A 17,688-nucleotide genomic window follows, 5' to 3' on the forward strand; every position below is an offset into this window, starting at 1 on the left:
TTTTAATAAGCAAGAACCCATTGAATACAAAAGAACATTCCAATTACATGTAAGTTCTTCCCAACGCATTACACAAGAACAACTCTAATTTATTTTTAAGTGTTGCCTGCTGTCCTATATCTACAGTTAAGCGTTGCCAGGATCCCCCCATGCATTCCCTCCTAAATCAAGTCATCCACCCTTAACTGTTACAGGTTGCATCCTTACCTGTGAGAGACAGTGGATGCCGTCCACAGGAAGGTGGAAGCCCGACCCCAGACTCTTCATGATGACCCTCACACCTGTCAGACCCTCCCTGCAACACAACGGACTTCCATCAGCAAGATTTTAAAGGTAAGAAAAAAATTTGCGGGCTTAAAAGGTCACAGTACACCAGACATTTGGAGAAAAGAATGAAGTACAATGAGCTGAAAATCATTTTATTTCATTTATGTTACCAGTAGAGCACAACTATTTCTATGACCTGGTTTTCAGGTGTCCCTGGGAATGGGGACATAAAACTTTCATACACAATAAATAAATAAAACAAATCACAACATGTTCAGCACAATTAAAACTAAGTATAAGAATAAGTCCTATTTCAGTCCTTCAGTCCATCTTTAAAAGCCCTTCTAGTGGTACGTTGCCTTTGCTTAGTAGAGAGTTTGTTGCTCAATACAGCAGGCCCCTGAAACTGAAAGACTTCATGATAGCTTGTTTGTGTGTACAGCAGGTGCAAGCATACAATATTGCAGCTGCATGACTCAAAGTGGCTGGTGTTCATAAAGCAGTTGATATACAATTATTATTATATTGTTTGCACCGACTATATGTACATTAGATGAAGTGCACTACTGTAACATACATGTATATGCTGAATACAGAAAGATGTTGAGGACTTACTTCTCCAGTGAGTGTTTGACCACGTTGAGATGATGCGTGGCCAGCCAGTGTACCCCGCCCACCACCAGGATGGTGTCAGAACTGTTAGTCAGGGGCAACGACCTGGAGGGGGGGGGGTGAAAAGGAACTTTGTAAAACTAACTAACAACTGCCTTACAATGTATGAGTTTTACATGCAGGCAAAAACCTGATGGTACAAAACTGCATATGCACACGAGCGTACAAAAACTGCGTACATCAAATTTTTCCTGCACGTACATGTAAATTGATTTGCTTTGATGCAAATTATCTCAAGGGCTGGCGCACAATGTGACCGTACATGTATCTTTGCGATGTACTTCAAAGCAGATTTACACGCAGGAAAAATTCGACATACGATGTCCTCCACTCACCAACATGCAGCCAGCTCTTCAAAACACTATGCTAGTATTTGACAGTAATGGTAAAGTCCTGATTTTAACCTTTGATATGGTTCTCTCCAGTCATATCATCAAGCAACCCAAAGCCCATAGCCAATTTTCTGCCTCTTAATTCTTCACTACACTTGTCTAGTACTTTCTACTATATGTTTGATATTTGGCCTTGAATAGAAGATGTCTGGACAGACCTGCATGTATAAGCCTTCCTACCCAGATGTTCTATCTCATACATGTACTCCTGTGTGGGTGAAAATTAGCGCCTCATTATTGCGGGAATGGATTCAGCCATAATCCCAGTATAACCTAAGAAAAAGTATCGTTTGCCGGGTATGGATCTATAAAACAGCAGGGAGTAAAGACCGTGCCCTGAGCAGAGCATCGCAGTTCCCTTATTTGAAGGCAATTATGAAGGCAACTATTTGGTTGTGTCATCCGCGGACTTACCCCTTGGCAGGGGAGGCTACAAAAAGGCAGTTATGCTTGTAACAGCTGCTCAACATCAGCATATTGTCAGAACATACTGCGCCTGTGCGAAACCAGTAAAAATACATTGTGCATAGCACTTCAGCAGAATGTCTCGCTGAAGGTATTATTCGCGTATTTAATGATGACTAGCCTGGGTACCATCCGGATTTTTGCTCCGCAACGCTCGGGTGATTTCTTCGAGCGTTGCAGAGCGAAAATCCGGATGGTACCCAGGCTAAATGATGACATCCAGTCGAAAGTTTTCAAATGTAGTGTCGGAAAAGATGGGCAACATTCTGCAACGTTGACCAAACATCCAACAAAAACTGTTAAAAATCCTGATTTCGCGCAGACGCAGTTCTGCTGTCCTGCTTGGTACATGTACAGCAGCTTAACAACGAACCTTCTCATCAGCTGGTACAGCGCCTTGTCAAACACCGGCCTGTGATTGGCCTGCAGCCAGAACTGCGGGTAGTAGGCGAAGCTGACGGAGGTCCTGTTGTTGTTCAGGTTGTCGTAGACCTTGATGTTGTGAGTTTTGTCCCACTCCGTCAGAGTTCCGTTCACCTGCTCCATCAGGTAGTACATCATGCCTCTGTTGGTAGAGTCTCCGATGAACAGTACCTATATAATAATAATAATATATGTAATAATAATAATACCTACTTACAAGTACATTATAATGATAAAATAGAATCCAATGCAATTTCCGGGCAGCAAAATAAGAAATGAGGAAATCTGTCCGAAATTGCCTTAGCACATTTTTGTCACCATTTCATACTTAGCATAGCATTTCAAATGGCTGTCCCAACAACAAGACTAATCTGAGGAGTCCCATTATTTTTTGGTACCACCAATAAATATATTATAAAAAAACAGTCTACGATATGAAACAAGTAACTAATTTCCATCAACGACATGGCATTTTTTGCTTCACAGATATCAGTATGAGGGCCTGCAAGGCCGTTTTAGGCTTCGTAATTCGTAGGCAGCCTCCGCAAAAATCTACGTAATTCGTAATTGGACATTAGCCGCAAATCGTAAAGTCGTAATCAGCTCTGAGACTTAAACGTAATTCGTAATAGGCGGCGAAAATTTTGCGTAATTCGTAATCACTACCCCCCCTTGCAGGCCCTCCAGTATGCTACATGATAGGATTGATTTAACATTGTATCAAAAGAAATATCCAGGAAATTGACTTCGCAAGCTGCCCTGAAATCCCTTTCAATGCCTTTAATGAAGCAGTACGTGGACAGGGTCCTACCTTCTTCCCTGTAAGACACTGCTGCAGCTTGTCCCTGCTCATGACCTCGTGTCTGCACTGCCCGGGGTGCCACTCCGCCATGCTCCAGTGGCACGAGCTCCTGTCTCCACACTCCGCACACGGCATCACCCAGCGTCCTGCACAGGGCGATAAAGACAACAAACAGCCATATAACATCTTCAGTCACTGATGAAAGATTCTATCTGAATTGTCTGGCTCTTCAGAGAGTTGTAACAGTGGGGTTCAAGCGCCACCAACTAACCCATCTAGCAGCATGACAACAGGTGGATGATAATAGCCATTGAGTGGACAGCAAGAGATGCAGAAGGTGGCCCTGTATGAGATGTAGAGAACCTAATTCAACACTTGGGCCCTAAATGGTCAAGAACTAGTCTTCACCAGACTCCCATGGTCAGCTACATTCTTTTTAGGCTGATTTCTACTATTTTTCAGCGTGCAAAGGAGTCTGGTGAAAACTAGCCAGTCAGTCAGTCAATGGAGGGATTCCTCCATAGGAGTCCTATAACATTTTATGAATGATGATGATGGTAAATGTTCTACCTTCAATGTTCTATACAAAACTTCTCTCCTGAAAGCCATTCAGACAGGCAATCAATAAAGCTACAAGGGCCACTTCTGGGCATTGAACTAGTGTTCACTGCAGAAGCATCTCACTTCTCCCTAAGTCAGAAACATCAAAGCCAAGTTTGACCAACTGACTCAATAGGCAATGCACATGTTTACCACATACAGTGTAACATGGCCACATGGCTTTAAGAAACTCTCTTGTCATATTAATCTATAAAACAGCAAGTACCGTAGAAATGATTAAACAAGAGACCAGCCAAATTTTCAACACAAGGTTTTCCCATGACTTTGAGCTAAGGTTCCCACTCCACAAATTATTTGACCTCACTTTTTGACCAACACGTCAACTTGTCCTGAATTACAAGCTGCAGGCAGTACAGACAGTAAAAACTACCCGGCCCGTGATTTTATTCAGCACATGACCCTACCGACCGGTATGCCAGGTTCAAGTAGATGTCAGATTGTGTCAAATAACTCTCTCAAGAACCCACACGATGTTGTTTTCAGACAACACTCTCAGCCCTTTCCCGAGAAGCTGGCATCTCTATTGTGACTACCTGCCTGCTGTTTTTCTTTTTCTTTGGAGAGGAGGAGTGTTTGCGGTGTTCTTGATCTCTTTTCCTTGCCTGGACAGCCGAACACTGGTTCTTGGTTAAGATCAAAGCCAGGAAGAATGGTTTCCAGGTGGGGGTGGGGGGCAACATGCTAGATTGCCGGTGTCACGTGTGGTGTGGTTTAGGTTCTCCAGTGTTGCTGGTAAAACTTCCCAGGGCCTGAACTCTTGAACTTGCCGGGTGGGGAAAAATGTGTCACTTTATGGCTTCTGTTTACACCGTATGGGTGGAACAAACCAGAGGGACTGTCAATTTATGTGGGAATACATAGACTGTATGTGTACATGTATGTCTTGTTACATAATATAATGCCTGTGGCCTGAGCTGCCTGACACTCTAAATGCTAAGGTCACAATTCCCAACACAAGGCCCAGCCCGGCAGTTTGCAGGGACGAAAAGTATGATGTAAAAGACAACAAAACACAGTTGTTTGGGTAATGATCTCACGAATAAGTACAAGTACAGGTGGAACAGGAAGTCAACCTTCTTCTTTCTTGTCTGTGACAATATTTACACATGTGCCAAAACCTGATGGGACTTGAACTGTGCATTGGCATGCTTTGACGTCTTTAAATTACAGGTGCATGAAGGTGCAGGCAGGCAAGAATGTATGTTCAGATTGTATACCAACCCTCAAGGTAATACGTCAAAGCATGCTGATTTTATTAATACACACAGGACGTACATTTGTAAATGTATGCAGTTTTCAGACGCTCGCGTGTGTACGCAGTTTTGAGACCGTCAGGTTTTCGCCCACGTGTAAATCGGGTTTAAGTGGCTGCAGACCCGTGAGCAACCACTGGAGGACCAGAAGGCTTTAAAGGCAGTAAATATCCCCAGGTCAACTTCAAGTTCCCCACTAGGAGGCTGTTGTTTACATGCAGCCACAGTGTAAGGCTTAGTTCTGGTTCAGGTGGAAATTCTGAACTTCGCTCCATTCTTCTGATCCTAGCAGGGGTTTAAACCCTGATATACAACACCTCCATGCCAGGAGAGGAAACCGTACAGACAGGTTAGGTCCGGCTGAAGGGGGGCAGGTAACCAGGCTGAGGGCTCACCTGAGTTATTGGTCAGGGGAGACTTCAGGGTTCAAAAGTACAGCGAAGTAGGCCAGGTGAAGGTCAGGACACCTTCAACTTGTTTTCAAGAACTCTTCCTTCTCTGCAGCTGTATGGCCAGTATGACCACCCTTTGGTATAAAACACCAGCTTCACAGGCAGTGTGGCGGCAGCTAGCTATATTACACTGGATGACCTGTTACACCCAATCTTTGCACATCTAACTGTACTTGGTGGCAGCGAGTTCCACCCTACGACAGTTCTTGGAAAATACTTACAAGTTTTTAAACACCCGAATCCTTGATCAATATCTCAAGATCTGGTACTCTTAAGGATCTGATTCTCTTATAGGTTCTGGTACTCTTAAGGAAAAGTACAACATATATTCAGCACTTTCGCTGAAATACTCTCCAGAAGATACAGGAAATATGAAAATGACATCTTAAAAATCAGGCATGAAAATATAATAAGTTATGTGACACAGGGAAATCAAATTTTGCTTATTATATATTGTCCCATGTACAAGGTTGTCTGTACAGTCTACACATTGATAAAATCATATCTACTGTGCGTTACCACATCCTAAAGGGACAAACTCTAACATATAAATGACTGGAGCTTTAAACGATACCCCAATAAAGTCTTAATGGGAATGTGATTTACAGTGAACAGTTTGTAACAGTTGTGACCTCTGCACACCTTCAGGGAGGAGCAGAGTTATGGCTTCACCTGTGACTGATTACCGACATCCCCATTCCTCCCTGACATGTTCTGATAATACAGATGCTGGACTTTAATATGAAGAGGGTCTGCATGCCTTTTTCTGTGAGGCATAGAGAGTCAGTTTTATTCACTGCTAATGGTAGAAGTCCAATGTTAGCGTTGTCTAGAAATTTTCTTTGTAAAGCGTGACTGGACCCTTTAATTCCACGTAGAACGTTATTTGTTATCCCAAATTCATTGTAAAGAAATGAAAGATACTTCGTATAGTGTAGTCGAGCGAAGAATTTTTCAATGACGCATTAAGAGCATCTGCAGACTAGTTTTGCCATACATTCCATAAATATAAATTAAGAACATTTGAATTCCTTCCCAAAGCGGTACAAGTTGCCAGCCTGCATGAATTTATCATTGATTATCGGTCCTCCTAAATTCACCTTTCAGCATTGCCAGGATCCCCCCATGCAGAGCCTCCAGTAATCCTCACATAACAGACCCAGCCAGGCAATGCTAACAACTACCAGTAATGACCACTTTTGAAAATCAGAAACAGGAACAATGAAAAAGTCGGGCACAGGAAGACGGTGGGTGTGCGAAATCCACATAAAAATCCAGTTTAATTCTTTGTCCCCCCTGAAAAAACAGGGTTTAAATGTCAGTGGTCATGAAAGGGCAATTGGATTAAAGGGTTCTACAAATGTTGAAAGGTGTTCCGGATAGTCGGAGGGAGTACCTGGCTTCTATAACTCCGTCTATAATCTGTTCATATTGTTTCTTTCTGGGGCCTGTTTACTCAGACTTGAGCAAGTCAAGAAGGTCGGACGTCTAAGAATCCGATGTTAATCTGTAACTCATTGAGGGTGGAAGGCTGGCATGCTTTGGTGGCATCTTAATCTTGAACATATAGCTTTGAAGTGTCTGATAATTTGTTTGAAGTCGAAGCTGTTTATTTGTCAGGTTAGCTTGCTTTATTACACATTTTGAGCCTTGGTCTCTCTATCTTGTATAGAATTTCTGTTAAGAGACATTAGGCCTATGTTGATTTGATTATATGGATGACATCCTCCGGGAACCCTAAAACTGATGCCAGCGTGCAAATAAAAAAAAATTGGACAAAAAAAAGTTTCCTTCATTATAAAATCTATATGTGGTGATGAAGGTTGAACAAATGACTAAACACACAGAGTATGGTATGGTGAATAATAATTGACTCTTCATTTTTCATTTCTTTACCTTTGCTTCTTTTCCTGAATTGATTACGGCATTTTATGACATTAGTATCGTTTTCCAACACTTTTTCTTGCAACAAACGACATATATTTGCTTATTTTATACGATTTATAGTATGTATATGCATATGGTCGAAAACTTTTTTTTGGAAACGGACAAAAATTAATGCGCGCATGGATGTCATCCATATCATCAAATCAACATTGCCTTACTTGGTTTGACAGGTCTGAAGTATAATGTGAATCATGGTCAAAGGGGCGGTTTCCACACCACAAATCCACATTCCATTGAAGTTTACCTTGATAACACGAGGTTACATAACCAAGCTTGTTTCTCAAGAGTTACAGTTACTGTATGTATCTACTTGGGAATTTGACATCAGGTCGACATTGCTGGGGCTTGTAGGGAGGTGGTATTGTATGTATATGTCTGAGAAGATATAAGCCAGCCATCCTTCACATACCTTAGGGTTTTGATATACATGTGTACAGTCAAACCTGTACTGGGGACCACCTCTGCATAAGGACCACCTGGCCATAGTGGCCACTTTCGACAGTCCCCAAGATTGTTTTCCCATTGACACAAGCATTAAGAACCCTGCCTATCTAAGATGGCCACCTGTTAATTGTGAGGAGGTGTCAAGGCTCAAGTATTATCCAAAATCTTTTTACCCAGTGTTCTAGTCAGTTTTAATCTTTTCCGTCATCTCAATTTTGCTTGACGAAACATCAGGTCGAGGGCTAAAGGCTCTACATTTGTCGGCAATCCCAGGGTGGTCTGGGGGCATGCTACCCTGTGAAATGTGAAATTTTGACCCTCCGAAATGCTATATGCTGCATTTTGAGGGGCAACATTTGATGGTAGACTAAGCTTAGTTTATTGACATCTCTTCCCAAGTCTGAAACTTTACATGCAAATATTTGTCCGTCAAAGACCTTCGACAGGTTGGGCAAAATTTTTGTTCGCCATGAGCGGCAAAATTGTCTGCCATGAGCGGCGAAATTCCGTCAAATGACAGAAAGACTAACACTGACTAGAACACCGCTTTTACCCAAGTCCTGTGATTTACAGGTGCAAGTTGGTGATTAGCTAAGGTGTCAGTAGGATAGTGAACAGCAGCAGAAGGGATTACCCTCCAAAACCCTGTCCATTACTTCTCTTCTCCCAGTAACCCAGCCAGGGACCTGCTGCTTGTCACAGTTACAGACTGTTCACAACACCTGCTATTACACAGCAACCGAATGCGTCAGAGTACTTAGGTGTTGACTGTCAAGTGCACAATGACACCATCACTGACAGTGACAGGTAAATGTTTAATATGCACTTTTTCCACAACTATGTGCAAAGGTAAATTTTGCATTTTTGTAATGAGGATGTAATTTGGGCTAGTCAGGCCCGCGAGTTCTTTTCTTAATTAACATGAAACTTGAGACTTGAATGTATGCATTGCATGCTGTGCCTTACAATTCAAAACCTTGACTTATGTTACACAAGCAATTAAAGAGCTATATGTACATGTATTCAGGGTTTAGCCTGGGAGCCAGACTGATTCCAGGGCCTACTTGGGCCTGTTCTTCGACTCCAGGGCTAACATGCCATCAAGGATATACCACAGCCTGGCAAGTTATGGGCTATCCAGGCTACAGGGTGTGATGCCTTTTTGCAGTCCAGTGTGCATGTACATGTATCAATCCATAGAGCCTGGGAAGTACATGTACAAGTATGGCAAAACACTTGTGAACTTAGATGGGAGTTTAACTACCAGCCTCAATGGAGAATTATATGCAGATTTACTTCTCTCACGAGTCTATGATGGTCTCTGCCATTGACCCGTTCTACAACAACAACTCTGACTCTGTAAATCACATTATGATGGCAGCAAACAAGCAAAGCAAGTTAACAGATTTTTCCAGAATACACGAAAAGGAGGGCCTGCAAGCCCTTTTTCGTAAGGCGTAATCAGGCTGTTTTAGACTTTGTAATTCGTAGGCAGCCTCCGCAAAAATCAACGTAATTCGTAATTGGACATTAGCCGCAAATCGTAAAGTCGTAATCGGCTCTGAGACTTTAACGTAATTCGTAATAGGCGGCAAAAATTTTGCGTAATTCGTAATCACTACCCCCCTTGCAGGCCCTCGAAAAGTAGGTACAGAAAACAACGAGACAAGAACATCCACCCCCACACAAATATCCATTTACTTCACTTCTTTGATCCTACCACTTCTACTTCTGACACAGTTATAGACAGAAAGCAATTGTGGATAACTCTCTAGTCTTGAAAGCCCTGCTTTGATTTAAAGGATCAAGAACATTTCTGTTTCTAAGAGCGTGTACAAACGATAACTAAATCTGAACATAATTAAGATCATGCCCAAAGAAGAGACTTCAGAGTCGAAAGACGTGTGAACAGGAAGTACTCTTAGATCAGACACTGTTTTGAAAGTCAAGAGCAAGAGCATTTGAAAGCCATTGAGACCACCAGGACACAACCACACTGGCACAATAGCCCCTTGTGTTTATAGAGGTTGTTGTTGGAGGCTCAAGTCAATTCCTTTGCTGTTTACAAGTTCAACTTCAATAGAGATCTGAAGGCTAGCTGTCAAGATCATGGCCATGGGTTATCTACAAAATACTACAGAATCTTTGTCTCAAGAGACTGGGAGGTGCACAATTTGACCTGCATCTTGTTTCTAAACAAGTATCAAAATTGATTAAGTGACACAGAACTGTATCATACAGGAAAGTTGTTTCAACTGTTTGATAGTGAACTTGTGGAAACGTTAAAGTCTGGTCTTACACAGCTTGTACTTACTGTACAAACCTGGGGTATTATGCCTATGAGGGGGTTTATTGGTTGTGCCAAACAAACAAAACCAGAAAAATCGAAAATGACAAACTGTTTTAAGTTTATGTCTCTTATTTTCACCATACACGTATGTCTACCGTAAGCGAACTTACATTACTTCAAACAACTATTTTTGCATTTTCTTGGTATTTCTTTGTGTAGACAAATTTTTAAGCGGTCATTTATATAAGTACAGGACTTTTCCAAAATGTTTCATCCAAGCATTTGAATAGTAGTTTACTTTGGGTCCAGTGTGCTTTGGGTCTGGCATCCAGGCTAGTCTTGAGCATCAAACTCCATCTAAACTGCAATGTTTGGGGTTACATGTCTTACACAAGTGTCAAGAGTACGAGATTAACTTGCATCGCGACACACTATCTACAAGATGAAAGATTTTACGAGGCAGAAAACCTGACCAAACAGTGCATACCTCAATGAGCCAAGTCTTCCTCCTGCAAGCTTGCCCACACTGTGGTTGTAGATCTCAAGAAATAATGGTTCCTAATGGGCTCTGAAGGAGGAAACTTTACAACGGAAGTAAACTAACATGGTAGCTACATTGGAGCCCTTGTCTTGTGCTGAGAACTGTTGCTGACAGATGAGACCTCCTTTGTAGGAAGTTCAAGCTACTTCTCAGGTCTTAGCTTTCAGCACATCGCCGTAATGATGTTGGTATAGAAACAGAGAAGCGGATATCACCAAATACACGATGGTAACTAATTCACTTTTCAAGTGCAGTCGTTACACGTTGTAGCTTTGAACAACACTGTCAAGGACATTCCTGTCTTCATGAGCAGAAACCAAGAAGTCTCTCTAGCTCTGTTACAAGGTAAGACCACAGAAACATGGAATTTTTCTGTGTTCTAAAGAATTTAAAATTTCCCCTAGCATCATCCCCTACCTGAACTTGTTTAAATGCTTCCCGTAGGATTTTATAGTTTGAATCTTGACCGTGATAAACAGTGTGCGTCGTAAATCTGTGTTTTATTGACAGACAGAGGGGCGTTTCATCCCCACAGCTGCAGCATGAATATGTCCATCCACACTTCTCTTGTTTTTCTCTTCCCTTCATGGTGGGGGTGAGGAGGGGTTCAAACCCAGTGTTAACACTTAACTTGTCATATTTCTCATAAACAGTGTACAATTATATAAATATACTTCGGAGTACATACACGTACACGTAGCTGCAAACTAAAAAGCAAAACACCCTGCTTTTTTTCTGCAGATGTGAGGATCTGGACTTGTAACCCAGTGTTAATACCTAACTTGTCATATTTCTTATAAACAGTGTATAATTATTATTATATAGTTCAGATACGTACATGTACACGTAGCTGCAAACTAACAGCAAGGCATCCTGCTTTTTTTTCTGCAGATGTGAGGACTTGTACCGAATGTATGGTAGAATATTTAGTTCCACATATTAACTTGTTATTAGTTATACACATCTGATGCCAGGGTTCCCTGCTGCTATGAGAAAATGAAGATTGGCAAGGGGCAGAGGCTGGTATTAAGTTGTCGGACCTCAGTGTCACAGATCCAAACTCCTTCAAGCTTTGATCTTTTCTTGTCTGACATGTTGTTTCCAGCATCAGTGGTTCCTTGGGTGTGAGACAGTCCTTTAGAGACAGCCCCCCTCCCCACCTTGCCTGTCAAACTTGTGACAGGTGACAGGTACATGTACCACCTAACTCCCCACTAAACACAAAACATCTTGTACTACAAAATGGTAACACATTTCTACATGAGAACTTTATTGACACAACAAATGTACCTTCAGTTCTTGCTAGCTTGTAATATTTTTTCCATCATCTCAAATTTGCCTGATGTAAAATTATGTCGAGTGCTAAATTTCCCTTTTATCTTTCTCTCCCTTGCCACAACTTGTCAAATATAATGTATATACAGATTTTCTATAGCTCTTAGTGACTACATTGTACATGTACTGTTCTGTTCTAACTTCCATTTCAAAGAATCTTGAAGTACACTATATAGAGTCCCCTCTTTGTTTATTTGAAGGATTGCCAAGTCTTGAGACTTACCAGCTCCCAGATCAAGGTGATCCTGTAATCAAGGCTCTCTTTCAAGAGAAGAGTCGTCCACTTTGTCCAAAATGTCACAGGTGTTACAAAAAGGACTGGTCTTACAGCATCCAGCTAATTAGGTACAAGTGTCGACAGTGCACCTAACATTTATCAGCTTTACCAGTATCTGTGCCACTTGTTTAACGTTTGAACTGTCAGTGTGAGAATACGTTATTCGCAGGTTCACATCTGTGAGATCAGTTTAACTATAGAGAAGGAAAAAAAGATAAAAAGCAACGTCCGCCGGAAGCAGCAATCCGCATGTGGGCCGCTTTAGAAGAGTGTGAGTTTGCGTAAGGCCATGGAAAGTAATTTTTATGGATGACATCATTGATTTATACCTGATGTTGGAAAAAAAAAGAGGAAATTTTGTTGCCCTCTACCAGTGGTCAACATGCCGAAAATGGGCAAAATGGCATGTCTTGTCATGCCGGAACGTGGATGGCAGATAAATATGAAGAGGGGAGACAAGACAAGACAAGGCTCTGATTTATTGTTTTGTCTTTTACTTTGATGCAGTGATTTTATTCCTTTTATATGTTCCCACTGAATCAAAAATATTTGCTAAATGATTGAAAACTTTTATTTTTCAAAGTTTCAGTGACAAATGGATGTTTTCATAGCTGGCAGCAAACTTAGCACAATATAGGTATCATTTCTTGTTTAACAAGATTTATGATGTCAAAATTTGAAAATGTAGGAATCTTGTTTTTTTGGCGCTCCTTGTTTTTTTTCACCCTGTCGTACTAGATTTAGAGTCTGCAGTGGATGTCATCCAGAAAATTTACTTGCTGTGGCCTAACTGTTTGTTCCAAACCGCACCCTGTTTCTTTGTGGGATATGAGGATTTATGACGGAGGCCGCAGCAGTGCTTTGAACTTGTTGGTGAGCATGTTGATGCATTTACTGTTGGGTTAATTAAGCTCTATGATTTGTGATATATGGAACACCCTTTCCAGTAGCCTCTACCAGGCTTCAGAAGCAGCAGGAAAGATTAGAGATTGGCCAAATAGACATACTTTGGTCAACTAAAGGAGTACAGTTACAAGAGTACATACAATGTATAACTGTTTTGTGCATACAATACCTGCCCGATTCATAAGTGGGAAAATGACAAAAACTATGCGAGCATACGTTAGATTTTCTGTGTAATTTGGCCTGCTTTGACATACCAGTACATGTACATGTGCATCAAGAACGTGTGTTCAGATCATATGCCAGCCCTCAATGTAATGTACAATCTGAATGCACCTACAGTCCAACTAGGCTGATTTACACACAGAAAAGATTTGACGTACGCAGTACTATCGCACTATCGTGTTCAAACGCAGTTTTCACCCCATCAGGTTTTTGCCTGCGTGTAAATCAGGTCATAGGTCTGTGAACACATGTTCCCTTATCTTAACTACACGTCTAATTAATATCCTGTTGTAACGATTCGGGATAACGATCTTTGTCGGAATCTGGACGCCCGCTCGCTACTAAAAGGAGAATTCTGAAAATGCTGTTTTATATTCGCTAATGACTGTCTCAACAGAGTAGCACTTGATAAAGATGTTTGGTAACAGCAGATTTTAGTTCCTGATGAGTCAGACCCTGGAAGGACTTTGAGCTCCTAATTTGCAAATAGCGATGATTCCCTGTGGCTTTCAACTTAATATCAGAGATCAAGGACAAATAGCTGACATCTCTTGTCTGCATTTGGACATGAAATTCATCTATTATTATCAGTGTCGACCACTAGAATAGTAGGATATGAGAGAGTCACTTCCTCCACAACTGGGGGAGAAGCAAGAGGATTAAAAGCATCCAATAATGCAATTTCAAGGCAATTTAAGGACGCCTCACATAGCTGGTTTTGGGGCTATTTGAAACACTTCAAGTATGAAATGATGACGAAAATGTGCTAAGAAATGGCAGTAAATGTCAATATCAGACAGATTTCTTCATCTAGAATATTTTTGTTTTTCTGCCCTGAAATTTCATCGGATGCCTTTAAATTAGAAGTTCTATAACAAACAGACAGAAGGGAATGCAAAGAAAAAGAAATATTTTTTCTCCAACTATACTCCAGTGACTTCCTGCATACCACTTCTCAAATATCCGAAATAATTGCCTTTGGGTCTCATTCTGTCAATGACTTTTATGATGTCGTTTATCACATTTTCTTAAGGCATTGCATTCTCCTGCCCTGATACAGCCTACAGGTCAACAGATGCCATCCATCAGTATCATACCCAGGTTTCAAGAGATTGTTGTCTTTCACAGATGACACCTGTTTTCATAATAAGGACTAATTACACTAATGGTAACTGCAATGTATGAACTGCAGAGTATTTGTTGAGGAGGAGCACACGTTTAGCTTAATGTGCTAGTTATTCAAGTTCCTGAAAAATCTCTGAAGCTTATATTCACTAATTGGTCCCTTGAGACTTGGTTTTAAAGTCCAAGCAGAAAGTGTGAAAGCTTACAATTCTGAACCCTCAAGAGCAGGTTAGAGCTAAGCTTTACAAAAGGTCAATATTTAGTTTTATTTAACACTTGTAATCATGACCATCTGTGAACCAGTTCTTCAGGTATCCTCCTTCAAACACTTTTAAATAAATGCCTTGGCAGTTCCAGAACAAGCTGCATGGGGGCCCAATCTCCTAGTATTTCTTTCCTAGCACAAGAGCTACATGTATCTACCATGCAAAATTACCATCCATCTAATTTCTCTCAAGTTATCATGTTGACATGCACACACACGCAAACACACAGATGCACAGATAACATGACCTTCGTTGCAAAGGTAATGAAGTGTGATGATAAATGTCTTACCTGGCTCATCTCCTCTCTGGCAGGGTGGCAGCAATGCATGCTGGGACATGTACTTATCCCAGGTCTGGTCTCTGATTGGCTGGAGCCCACATGGCTCTGTTGGGAAAACTCGCATGTCACAGTCCTGTCAAGAGTAACAAATATATGTCAGATTGTTAGACTCAAAGTGCAATCAGTGTTTTAGCCAACCTGAAATTTTTTCGCATCATCTCAAATTTGTCTGACGTACATGTAACATCATATTGAGCTACTCCAGGAAAATTTTGAAATCTTATCCCTCTGAAGCGCTATTTCCTGCATTTTGAGGGGCAAATTTTGTGGGTAGATGAAGCTTTTTCCATATCTTTACATGCTGATTTTTGTCTGTCAAAGATGAATGATTGTGCAAACTTTTTGTCCTGGCTAGAACACAGATTTGTAATCCTAACCAGTTAGCAACTCTGTCAAGCCCAATCCAGTTGTTTCCCTGCGTGCTGTCTTTTATCAAACAGTAGGATCATGTTTACAAAAGATTTACATGTAAGAATCCCACAGACTGAAGGCCAGTGGGTAGATTTTAATGATGTGTTTTCATCCGACTGTGGAGAGGGGAGTGGTACCGCACACCGCAGGGCTGCGGCCCCACTGAGACGGTGGAACGTCCCAAATTAGACATGTGAGGGACCCCAAAGGGAATGTTATTAAACTTGTAATTACTCTCCTCTGATCTTCCTGACTGTTTTTAAGTCCTCTGTCAATAGTTCTCTTACCATCTGGTAGCCACATAATAGGGAAAAGAGAAACTTTGACAGAAGCTTTTGATGGAAAGTCTGGACTGAATGTTAATATACAAATGGCTGCTATGATTTTTAGTAATGTAATGTAAAGAACTTTATAAGCAGACAATCAAACATCTGAATAATAATTTGAATGCTAATTTTCAGAGCACATTAATTCAAAACATTCATAATTTTCAAAAGGAACAAATCTCAGCAAACAGCTATACAGTTGCAAAACCCTTGGCATTAAATATACAGTAGTTACGATAGTTGGCTTGGATATGTACAGTAACAGTTTAATGTCTTTTCTGAAGCAGATGCTATATACTGTCCTGTTGAGCATGGTTCAAGCGTAGCATTCCTCCAATGATACTAGATACAGTACTGTTACTATGTGTGAACAAAACAGGACTTGTCCTCTGATGAAGAAAGAATTAACGATTCCATCAGGTGTTTTCAACCAAAGTTGCCTGCAGATTTCATGGATTAGAAGAAATAGTACCCAGCGGAGACGTCTTCCGACCTTCCCTGTAAGAACCTGCCTTGAACTCGTCTCAACTGTTACCGCCTCAGACTGCTAAGAAACTAAACATTCCCCAAACAAGCAGACTTCACACAGGGTGCAAAATCACCTCCCCCTCTTCAAAGAGAGTGAAAATTAGCGACTGCGGTGACCAGGTGTTGATTCACAACTTCCTGGATTTCTTGTAAATCTGCCTCAAGCTGTTTTCTCCCTTCTGAGATTACACCAGGTCAGCTTTGTACTTTTTGCTGTGGTGAAACCAGTTGTCAGCAAGAATGTTGTTGAAGCTCACAAGGTAGCCTTGAAAACAGATCATATATTCTATGTGTTTGTAGGCTGGCATTGGAAAGACACTGTATTGTCTGTGCATAGATACAGTACAAATCTCGAACAACTTCCCACCTACACATATGATCAAAAGTGCAAAATGCAATCAAAAGCCACATGCATTTCTCGATAAAATGCATGCAAAAGCCATGCAAAAGCCATGCAATACAATGTATGTGCAGATGTTCATGTAATAACATTGTGGTTATGCAATATAGATCATAAGCCATGTGAGATTGTAGCTAATTAGTGGTTTATACAGCTTTTGCATGATTTTTAACCCAGCGTCATACAGCTTTTGGTATCAGCTTTTGCACAAGTCACATGTAAACTGCATGTGAAACATCTGGGAAGTTGAGGTACTGTGCTAACATGCTGGTATATCAGAACCATCTTTGCACACAGTGACACCTGTGGAGTACTAGAGGTTAGATAGAGGCCAGTGTGTTTCTGTGTTGGTCATTCAGTCACAGACATGCAAAACAAAAAGCCTAGCAGACATTAACAGGTGCAGAAAGAGGGTCATGACATGAAAGGAGGTACTAAGGCAGGCCTGACAATGCAGAACAAATGCTACACAGGATAATCATGGTGTCCCTAGTCCTTAGTTAGTAATCTCCAAGCAGATCTTTTGGTGGCTTGCAAAGACAGTATCAAGTTGGCAAGGTCATATTATCTATTTGTCAGGCAGTTACCATTTGCTACCTGAAGTTGGACTGGCACACAAAAAAAAGATACCAGAACAAACAGACCAAACCATGGACACTCAAGCCACTTCATCTGTTCTTCCAAAATGTGTAATTTAAGAAGGCAGGTTCTCTGCTTTATCTCAGGACAAGTTGAAATATGTGGTTCATATTTGTATTGTGGGTCCAACTGATGAAGTGTCATATCAAATGTTGCAAATCAAACATGCCTTTGGCAAACAGTGTTGAAAGACATAAGCTGGTTGTAAAAGTAACATTCTCAATGTTTCCTCAACCCTTACTAATACATTATATACATGTAAGGGTAAGGCCATACCACTTTAATGAATTATCGCTTCTCGGATTCGCCTGCTTCAAAATGCTCATATTTTGGGCACAACAGTT

General features: G+C 41.1%; 1 protein-coding gene across 4 annotated transcripts in view; it reads right to left on the reverse strand.

The window, feature by feature from the left end:
• The window catches only part of LOC109477022 (cadherin-like and PC-esterase domain-containing protein 1), a 100,236-nt gene that overhangs the window by 2,892 nt on the left and 79,656 nt on the right, over nucleotides 1-17,688 (reverse strand). For all 4 annotated transcript variants that reach the window (XM_019778040.1, XM_019778039.1, XM_019778037.1 and 1 more), the window contains 5 exons: nucleotides 14,990-15,113; nucleotides 3,031-3,167; nucleotides 2,170-2,390; nucleotides 883-984; nucleotides 208-295 (listed from right to left, as the gene is read on the reverse strand). In XM_019778040.1, coding sequence (XP_019633599.1) covers nucleotides 208-295; nucleotides 883-984; nucleotides 2,170-2,390; nucleotides 3,031-3,167; nucleotides 14,990-15,113 — 672 coding nt within the window. The remainder of the gene's footprint in view (nucleotides 1-207; nucleotides 296-882; nucleotides 985-2,169; nucleotides 2,391-3,030; nucleotides 3,168-14,989; nucleotides 15,114-17,688) is intronic.

This window comes from Branchiostoma belcheri, unplaced genomic scaffold, assembly GCF_001625305.1.
Source record: "Branchiostoma belcheri isolate BF01 breed outbred unplaced genomic scaffold, Haploidv18h27 scaffold4, whole genome shotgun sequence".
In the NCBI taxonomy this organism is placed as follows: domain Eukaryota; kingdom Metazoa; phylum Chordata; class Leptocardii; order Amphioxiformes; family Branchiostomatidae; genus Branchiostoma; species Branchiostoma belcheri.